This window comes from Elaeis guineensis, chromosome 1 (genome assembly GCF_000442705.2).
Source record: "Elaeis guineensis isolate ETL-2024a chromosome 1, EG11, whole genome shotgun sequence".
Taxonomy (NCBI): domain Eukaryota; kingdom Viridiplantae; phylum Streptophyta; class Magnoliopsida; order Arecales; family Arecaceae; genus Elaeis; species Elaeis guineensis.
This window is the reverse complement of record NC_025993.2, coordinates 161,904,068-161,914,029: the sequence shown is the minus strand read 5'-3', so window position 1 is coordinate 161,914,029 and position 9,962 is coordinate 161,904,068. Positions and strand designations below refer to the sequence as shown.

The following is a 9,962-nucleotide window of genomic DNA, read 5'->3' as shown; positions in this document are numbered from 1 at the left end:
CCAAGAAGGAGGTCCAACAGCTGAACGGAAAAATCGTCACTCTTAGCCGATTCATTTCCCGATCAGCTGAAAGGTGCCTCCCGTTCTTCAAGATTTTGCGTCAGGCAAATGGTTTCTCTTGGTCGGATGAGTGCCAGCAGGCCTTCGAAGACCTGAAGAAGTACTTGGCTTCCCCGCCGCTGCTCGTAAAGCCACAGGTCGGGGAGACCCTGTATCTTTACTTGGCCACGTCTCCTGAGGCGATCAGTTCGGTGCTCGTTCGGGAAAACGAGTGCCGAACTCATCAGCCCATCTACTACACCAGCAAGGTGCTCCACGGGACCGAAGCAAGGTACTCAGAGATGGAAAATATGATTTTCATCCTAACCGTCTCTGCGCAACGACTTCGACCATACTTCCAGGCCCATGCCATAGTGGTGCTCTCCAACTAGCCCCTGAGGGCAATTTTGCACCGACCGGACACGTCCGGACGACTGGCCAAGTGGGCGATGAAGCTCAGCGAGTTCGACATTCAGTACCAACCGAGGCCTGCCCTGAAGGCTCAGGTCTTGGCCGACTTCATCGCCGAATGTCCGACAACCGACCAAGGGTCGGGAGCTGAAGACCCAGGACGAGATGCGGTCTCTGAGCCAGACCCGATCTCCACCTGGGTACTCTACATCGACGGAGCCTCGAACGCTCAGGGAAGCGGGGCCGGGCTCCTGCTCACGAATTCGGATGGGGTGGTCACCGAATACGCCCTCCGGTTCGACTTCAAGGCCTCCAACAATCAAGCCGAATACGAGGCACTCCTCGCTGGCTTGAGGATGGCGAAGGAGCTGGGCATCGACAGCCTTCGGGCATTCTCCGACTCTCAGCTGATCGTGGGGCAGGTCAAGGGCGAATTCGAGACGCGAGATCCGACCATGATCAAGTACCTTCAGAAAGTGAAGGACCTCGTGGCGCGCCTCGAGTATTTCGAAATTTCCCACATCCCTAGGTCGGAGAACGCTCGTGCCGACGCACTCTCCAGATTGGCAACGTCGGCCTACGACTCTTTGGGTCGGACGTTCATGGAGAACCTCCAGCAACCGAGCATCGATCGGGTCGAAGAAGTACAGTAGTTAACGTCCGAACCAAGTTGGATGGACCCGATCGTCCGGTACCTGACTGACGGAATCAGTCCCGAAGATCCCACGGAGGCCAAGCGACTCCGATGGTCGGCCTCGCAATATGTCATCATGGACGGCCGACTCTACAAGAGGTCGTTCTCCCTTCCCTTGCTTAAATATTTGGGACCGACCGACGCCGACTACGCTCTCCGAGAGGTTCACGAAGGAATTTGCGGGAACCACTTGGGGGGCAAGTCCCTAGCCTTCAAGGTCCTGCGACAAGGCTACTACTGGCCGACCATGAAGAAGGATGCGGCAGAGTTGGTCCGGAGGTGCGAGCCATGCCAGAAGTATGCCAATATTCAGCACCAACCGGCCAGCCAAATCGCTCCCATTGTCGCTCCGTGGCCCTTCGCCCAGTGGGGAGTCGACATTCTCGGTCCGTTCCCACCAGCGTCGGGCCAGAGGAAGTTCATCGTTGTCGCCATCGACTACTTCACGAAGTGGGTCGAGGCCGAGCCCTTGGCGCAGATCACCGAGCGGAAGATGGAGGACTTCATCCAAAAGTCCATCATCTTCAGGTTCGGATTGCCGCGCGCCATCATCACCGACAACGGACGGCAATTTGACAACCAAGACTTCAAAGACTTCTGCGCCAGGTTCCACATCCGGCACTAATTGACTTCGGTCGGGCACCCTCAGTCCAACGGCGAGGTCGAGGTGACCAACCGAACCTTGCTCCACGGACTCAAGACCCGACTAAACGAAGCCAAAGGTCTTTGGGTCGATGAGCTGGGCTCCGTTCTGTGGGCTTACCGAACGACCCCCCGCATCCCGACCGGGGAGTCGCCGTTCAGCTTGGCCTACGGGACAGAGGCCATGATCCCGCTCGAGATTGGCCTACCATCTTCAAGGGTCGAGCGGTACCAAGAGCCAGACAACTCCGAGAGTCGGAGGGCCGACCTAGACCTCCTCCCCGAACTACGAAATGAGGCTCAAATCCGAATGGCTTTATACCGACAAAGGGTCGCCCGGTATTACAACGCCAAGGTCAGACCGAAGCTTTTCAGGCCTGGCGACCTGGTCTTGAGGAAGGCAGAAGTGTCGAAGCCCTTGGACCAGGGAAGTTGGCTCCAAACTGGGAAGGACCCTACAAGGTTGCAGACACCTACGGACCGAGAGCCTATCGACTGGAGACCCTTGAGGGGAAGCCCATTCCCCGGACTTGGAACGCCGACAACTTGAAGCTGTATTACCAGTGAATTTTGTAATTCAATAGTCGGAATACAAGTTCAGTTTGAAAGTTCGGAGTTTTAACTCTTTGACTAGTGGTCGGTGCTCATCAAGGTCAAGCCCCGACGTATTGACGTGGACCTAGCATCCACCTAAAACCAACGACCTCATCGTCGGTAACGCATCGGACCCTGACAAGGATCAATGCATCTACAATTACGGGAGTCGACACTCCTTCGACAGTCGACGAGACATCGGACCCTGACAAGGACCAATGCATCTACAATAACGGGAGTTGACGCTCCTTCGACGATGCATCGGACCCTCACAAGGGCCGATGGACCCTTATGGACGGGAGTTAATACTCCTTCTACGGTCGAACTCTCGGGCCAGACCGTTGGCTAACGCGTCGATCGGGCCCCGACCAAGAAAAGGCGAAACGCCTACGCGACCGACGTCGTGACTCCCGACCGAGCCACGGCCGGTCGAAAGATATTCGGCTTACCACCGTCTATCACACGACGCGACCTTAGTCGCATCTACGACTTGCCGACCAAGCCACAGTCGGTCGGAGGATATGCGGCTTACCACCGTATATCACGAGGCACGGAGGTGTACCCGACACCAGGGTATCGGGGCCCGACTTATCGTCGCTCCCCGATTGAATGCGCCGGACGACTTCAAGTCAGAGGACCCGACTGTCGAACCGTAATCACGGTCGGTCGAATCCCGACTGCCGAACCGTAATCACGGTCGGTCGGATCCCGACTGCCGAACCGTATCACGGTCGGTCAGATCTCGACCATCAAAGTCCGATCTGAAGTCGGGACTTACTCTACCTTCGTGGCTCCCGATGATCAGCTTTGACTACCAGAAGCCGATCTAAAGACAGGATCCGCCTTACCTTCGGGTCAGCACAAGTTGCCCGACGTCCTAACCGACCTATGGCAGTTAGCGACTTATTTTAAGTTAGCGACTCACATGGGCATGCAACATTACAGACATATGCGACATTACAAACAAAAGGGGAAAGTGAAAAAGTTTCATTCAAAACTGAAAGAGAATTACAAAGTCGGGTCGAAGCCCGATTACAAGTACTTCGAGAAGAAAGAAAAACAAAAGGCAGTCGGCAGGGCCCGATCATCTGTCCTAGTCGATCTCTTCGACCAACGGAGGATCGGGGATGATCGGCGTGTCGGCCGTAAGCGGTGCTGGGTCGGCGGCTGAAGGAGGGGCTTCGGTCGGCGAGGGGATATCGGTCGGCGCCACCTGCTCCGGGACGGCTTCCTCCGCCACGACGACGCCTCCCGACGGCTGGTCGGCCATCTCCTCGGTTCCTTCCCCTTCGCTCCTTCCTCCTCGGCTAACGGCGGGACGACGCGGCTGACGTCCAGCTCCGGGTACAAGGCATGGACGGCGTCCCGACCGTCCTCGAACCCGACCCGGTATGAGGCGAAGCCCGACTCGAGCATCTCCTCCCGGTATTGGTCGGAAGCCCGGAAGTCTTCCACCGCCCGATCGGCCGACTCTTTCGCCGACCTTGCCTCGTCCTCCGCACGGGCGAGCGACTCCCTCGCCGACTCCGCCTCAACCTTCGCCATTTCGGCATCGATCTGGGCGATGGATAGCTCCTCTTCGGCTTCGGCGAGCTTCTCCAGGCTGACCCGAAGTTGCTCGCGTTCCCCTTGGAGTTCGGCGGTGGCGCCGTCCCGTTCGCGTCGAAGACGACGCACGGCCCGACCCTTATGCCTGGCCTCCTTCTTGGCCGACCGAAGTTCGGACCCAAGCCGGGAGACCTCGTCAACTAACTTGGCCTCCCGGTCGGCCGATTGTTGAAGCTGGTCGGCCAACATCGCCCTCTCGGCTTCGGCCGCCGTCGACCTCTCCTTGAAGGCTGCCCGGACGTTGCCGAACCTTCGGTACCCGGCCTCCAGTTCTGACATCGTGAAGATCAGCTGCCGATAGAAAAAGCTTCGTCAGGATCATATAACAAGAAAATTTTCTAAGGGAAAGAAAAGATGATGCGAAGCTTACCTCCACCATGGTCGGGTAGAACCGCGACAGCATCTCGGTCACTTGCCGAGACCTCAGCGACTCTACGTCGGCTGGGAGGAGGATCCCCTGGCATAACCTCCTCACAAGGTTGTGGTCGGCCAACGCCGATGCACCCTCGGGGTAATGTGCGCTGGGAGGCACTGAGCGGCTCCCCGATCTATCCTCCTTCGCGGGCTCCATCGGGGCTTTCCCCCGATCGGCTGCCCGATCGACGGACCGGCAGCGAGGGGACGCTTGAGTTCGACCCAGCGCCCCCCGTTGCGCCAACGGACGCCGCCGGACGATGCTCGATTTCCCGAACGTCATCCGGCTCCACCCGCACCGGCGAAGCCGCCGATGTTCCTCGGCCGTCTCCTCAGTCGGCCTCTCCTCCATGTGGACCGTCGGAGCCGCAAGGGCTATTACCGGCTCCGACTGGTCGGTCGCCGACGCCTCGACGGTCGGCGCGGCTGGAGCAGGTTTCTTCGGGGGGCGCAAGGACCGGCCCCGATGCTGGCCTCTTCCTCATCGCGAACCGTCGAATCTCGGCGTCTGTCGGCCGCATCCTTGGTGGTGTCCCTGCAATACCGACAAAAATGTTAAAGACCGGACCAAGAGCCGAACAAAAGAAAGACCGGGGGATCGGGCGATACCTATTCGGGGGACCAGACTCAAGCCGGCATCATAGAGAGCTTGTTCGGTAACAAGCTCCCTCTGCTTCGGGACCGACATGTCTTTCAGTCGGTGGAAGTCCTCCCGGTCGTCCGCCTCCACCCGGCTGTTGTCGTTGGCTTCTGTTCGGGGTACACCCCAGCGGGAAGGAAAGCCCCAAGGAGATGAGGAGGAAACAAAAAAGAATTGGTTCTTCCACCCATGAATGGATGATGGAAGACCGGTGATGAAGGCAAGACCCTTCCGGGGGTTGAAGAGCCACCACCCTCGGGCTTTAGGGTGGGGTCGGAGCACAAAGAATGCCCGGAAGAGTGAAACGCGAGAGTTGGTCGGCAGGAGCTGACACAACATACGAAGGAGATGATCAACGGACAGAGTTCGGCGCCAGTTGCGCCGGACAGAGTCCGTAATAATCTAATAAATTTCGGACAAACTCCGGAATTGGAAGCCGAAGACCCGCGCGAAGGTCTTCGACATACAGCGCCAGATCGCCGGGCGGAGGGCTGTTAACCCGACCGCCGGCCCCTGGAGCGGAGAGCCGAAACTGCTCCGGGATGCGATATTGCTCCCGAAGCCGATCGACATTCGGCCCTGAAAGCGAGGAGGCCTCATCTTCCGGAGCCGATCGAGAGTCGTCGGTCGGGTTCCCCGACCGAGCTCCCTGAGTCGGTTTCTTGGTCATTGCACCGGAACCGAATGAAGAAGAAGAAGAAAGAGAAGAAGAGGAAGAAGAAGAAGATGGGACCACGAACCAGATGGATCCCTCCGGAAGCAAGAGAGCTCTGCCCGCGACGACTGAGAAATCGCCCGGACAGAGTTTCCCCAGTGAAATGGCAAGTGTGGGTCATGGGTCCGGGAGGTCCTATATATATAGGGCCGACCGACGGCCGAGATGCTTCCGCGCCGACCGGAGACCCGCGGATGCACGACGCGTGGCGCCCGCCGGTTGGCGGAAGATTCGGCGCGCCCCGTCCCGGGACGGCCGCACCGCCCACATTAAATGCGGGGGGCGCCGGCCAACTACCCTCGACACGCGGCACGCGGGGCGCGGCTTCGCATTTATGCGCCCGCGCGATTCACGTTCCCGATGGGACGCCTGACAGCGGCCCACTCTCCCGCGATCGGCGCCGAATATCCAGTCGTCTGACGCCGTATCATCCGGCGCCCGATCTTCTAACACCGACGTAACGTCTGACGACGACAAGACGTGACGTCTGACACCTGACGCCGATGTGACTTCTGACACCGACTAGACGTCCGGATCGCTTGGCATTTATGAGGCGTATGACATCGGATCAGCCGGCGGTACGGTCGGATCTACGCATGCGACAAATCCACTCCCAGTCGTCCGGGATTGCTGCCCGAATGAAAGCATCGGCCAGCTCACCACCCGACTTAGGAGTGGAGGGGGCAACTGTTGGGGGATACCCTCCGACCGACCGACTAACGGTCCGACCGACTGGCGGCCCGACCGACTAACGGCCCGACCGACTAACGGCCCGACCGACCGACTGGCGGCCCGACCGACTAACGGCCCGACCGACTGGCGGCCCGACCGACTCCGACGACAACTCCGACTGGCCGACAGCCGACCGATCGTCGGTCGGGGCGACCGATCGTCGGTCGGGGCGACCGACTGACGGATGCCATCACTGACTAATTATCAGCTCACGACCGACTGAGGATACGTCGGGCGCACCTTTCCCCGACCGACTGAACCCTGAGGTCCGATGGCCGACTCACGGAAGGCTCGCCGACCAACGGGGGGGCCGACACCACTCAGCTGGCTACCGACTTTGGATCGGTCGGCTCCTCCAACCGTCGTACAGCCGCCAGACCTTGTCAGCTCTGACACGGACATGCAGTGCGGTTACCTAGGGGCATTGTCCCGCCGAGGGCATTGTCAACCCTGGTGATTGACAGCCACACGGCGACATGATATTTTCACGACGACCTGACAGTCCACAGTGAGTTGACAGTTCCTCACTTGTCCGCGCCATTAATGACGGCGCCATACCGTGCTCCACTATATAAACCGGGGAAGGCAACAGTGCAAAGGGGGATCCGCTCCGTCTCTCTCAAAAACGCAGGCTCGCTTCTCTTCTCTCTCTCGATAGAGCTCTCTGTCTACATTTCACTGTTGCCCAGTCACCTCTCTGACTTGACCGTCGGAGGGTCCCCGCCGGAGCCGCCTCCGATCAGTGCGGACTTCATTTTGCAGATGCACGTTTCCCGGCGATCGGACGACGAGGCGATTGGCCGCAACAGAGTCGAGAGGTGGAGAGACGGAGCGGATCGATCCCCTCCCTCTCTCTCTCGATAAGAGCTCTCTGTCTACATTTCACTGTTGTCCAGTCACCTCTCTGACTTGACCGGAGGGTCCCCGCCGGAACCGTCTCTGGTCAGTGCGGACTTCATTTTGCAGGTGCACGCTCCCCGACGATCGGACGACGAGGCGATTGGCCGCAACACAACTGAATGCATCTAGAAGGAACCAAAATTCATTTTCCCACACTTAGATTCTTTCTTTAATCATTACCAATCACACATCTCGCATTCTCGCTTATAAAGTTGAAATTTTGTATCGAGTACGAATCACTTATAGCTGATGACGAGACATGAATTAGGAAAAAAATAAAATAAAACTTTTATTCTAAACAAAGAGGCGTTTGCTTGGGGACGATGGATACCGTTCGCATCTGGCTGCTCTTCTTGAAAAGCTCGTCTCCTTAGCCTTAAGACAGCTGATTCGGTAGCATCCAGGCGCTCTTCTTTTCCTCCGAGAATGATCTCCGGCTCTCGAACACTGACGGCGACCGCAACGGTCGACGGCGAGGAGGTCGAGGCCTTCATTACCTCGGAGGCCTTCATCAAGGAATGCGTTTGACCTTATTTAAAGACTTCTCGTTGAGTTCGATTGTTTCACGTATTAGCGCTTATGATTTCATCAGAGCCGTCCGTTTTCAAGTGCCTAGGTAGCTGCGGATTCCGAGTCTCAAAGCCCTCGATAAATCGTAATCCCCGTCTCCAACGGCGTTTCACTCCCTCGATCTCTCTGGCCGTTGGCTAAACCCTAAGCCGTACCCCTAATCTTCAATGGCTTCGACCTCCGTCCGATCAGTAAACCGCGTCGCTCTATCTTCCCTCAGGTCATTCGCGGCCAAGTCGAAGCCGGCTGCGCGATCGCCGCCCTTCTCTGGCGGATCCACCGCCGTCCCTCCTCCTGCTCGTCGGTTCTCATCCTTCTCTAGGTCAGCGATTCGTAATGGCAATTTGTAGTATCTCTTTGGTTTCTGGTCGTAATCTAATAAAAAAAAAAGGTTTTCCTTTTAAGGTTGCCGGTGAGCTGGGATGCTGCAGCGGATCTCTTCTCCCGTTGCACAGCGCCGTGGCGGCGGCGAGGCTGACGACACGGCTGAGCTTGACGTCTAGGAGTTGCCGCGCACTCTCACAGGGTATCCTCTGCCGCACCTATCCTGGACTCTAATGATGTTGTTGTTCTATCACTGTTTCGACTGCTCTGTGAGTAGCTCTGCTTCGAGCTCTTTGTTCTCTCATAAAGATTGCTGCTTTCCCCTTTGTTGCCAATCAATGTAGCGTTTCTCTTTGTTTTTTGATGTTCTGAAGGAAACAATTTCAGAAAGTTGCGTGCTTTTTGGGTGTGCATGGTCGGCGACCCGGGTTATGAATAAAGTGGAGGGAGTAGATTATTAGATGGTTGATAGTTGTGGTGTCTAAGTGCGAGGATTTCATGTATTTGTTTTTAAGTCTGGTTGAATCATGGAATTGAGTGCAATAGGTGAATGTTTGGAGATGACGGTATATTAATATGTGGACGAGACCTGATGCTGTGCATGGTGTAGGTAGGGTGTTAATATGGGTGTTCATTGTTCGCTGCGTGGTTTCAATTTTCTGCACACCAATGTGGTGTTCCTTTCGTGCTATGAAAATTCGCATTCCCTTGACATCAAAATCAAAGTACTGAACTAATCAATTCTAGCTAATCCTACTTTAGTGGATTGTTCTGATGCTTCTCAGTTTTGGTCTACAACTGAAGATGGTCTCTTGCACCACTTTGGGAAATGATGCTCCTCGATTGCACAAACAAAAAGCAGAAAAAAACCAAAAAAATGAGAAGAAAAGGATCAAAATAGTTGTAAATAAAGTTGTACAGCATATTGTAAAAATTCAGCAACTGTACATGCATAAGCATACACAGATAGTCTAAGAAAATGAGCTTTAACTCTTTATTCGTTTAATTTTCAGAATATAGAAAGTTGATAGAATGATCTTCAAGGCTGTGGAAATTGCACATGTTTGATTTCTGTCAAGCTTTATCTTTTTCTATCAAAGCAATAATTCCTTCATAATGTTAATGGAAGGGAAGTGACTATTGATTATTTCGAGGTAGAAAGGAGAGAAAGAAAAGTCATATAAGATAGTTTAGAGCTCATCATTTGATGTGTAAATGTGTAGTTGTGGCTATCATCTTCTTTGGAAAGTTTAGAATGGAAAAGATATAGTTCGACTGATTACAATTTTAGGGGCAACAGGTGGGTACGATGTTGGTAAAACTAGCATGATTCAGATTGAGTTTTTTTTTTTTTTAAATAAGTTCTCAGAATCCTCTTTTAGAAGAGAGATGTGATAACTACTAGATGATGATTCCATATTGTTATGAGAAACGATGTCGATATGGTATCTAAGATAGAAGAGACAGGGAAAAAAGAAAAAAATATTGATAAATCAGAGGCGAGCAGGATCCTAATAATTTTCAATTGTAAACAGAATACCCACTTGTTATGAGGAAAAGATGTGGTGCAGTTCAACACAATAAAACTGAGAAAAGAGAATGATATCGACAGATTAGGACAAGAGAATCATGGAATGCATGGTTGGTCAAAGTTTCTCATTAAAACCTTACCTTTTGTT

At 54.8% G+C, this 9,962-nt stretch overlaps 1 protein-coding gene across 1 annotated transcript; it reads left to right on the top strand.

Annotated features, from left to right (window-relative positions):
- Window positions 1–8,101: 8,101 nt before the first annotated feature.
- LOC140852776 (protein NONRESPONDING TO OXYLIPINS 2, mitochondrial-like) lies at window positions 8,102–8,679 on the top strand. Its single transcript, XM_073246269.1, has 2 exons — window positions 8,102–8,292; window positions 8,351–8,679. Exons 1-2 carry the CDS (start codon window positions 8,127–8,129, stop codon window positions 8,515–8,517), a joined length of 333 nt encoding a protein of 110 aa, XP_073102370.1. The 5' UTR covers window positions 8,102–8,126; the 3' UTR covers window positions 8,518–8,679.
- Window positions 8,680–9,962: the final 1,283 nt, after the last annotated feature.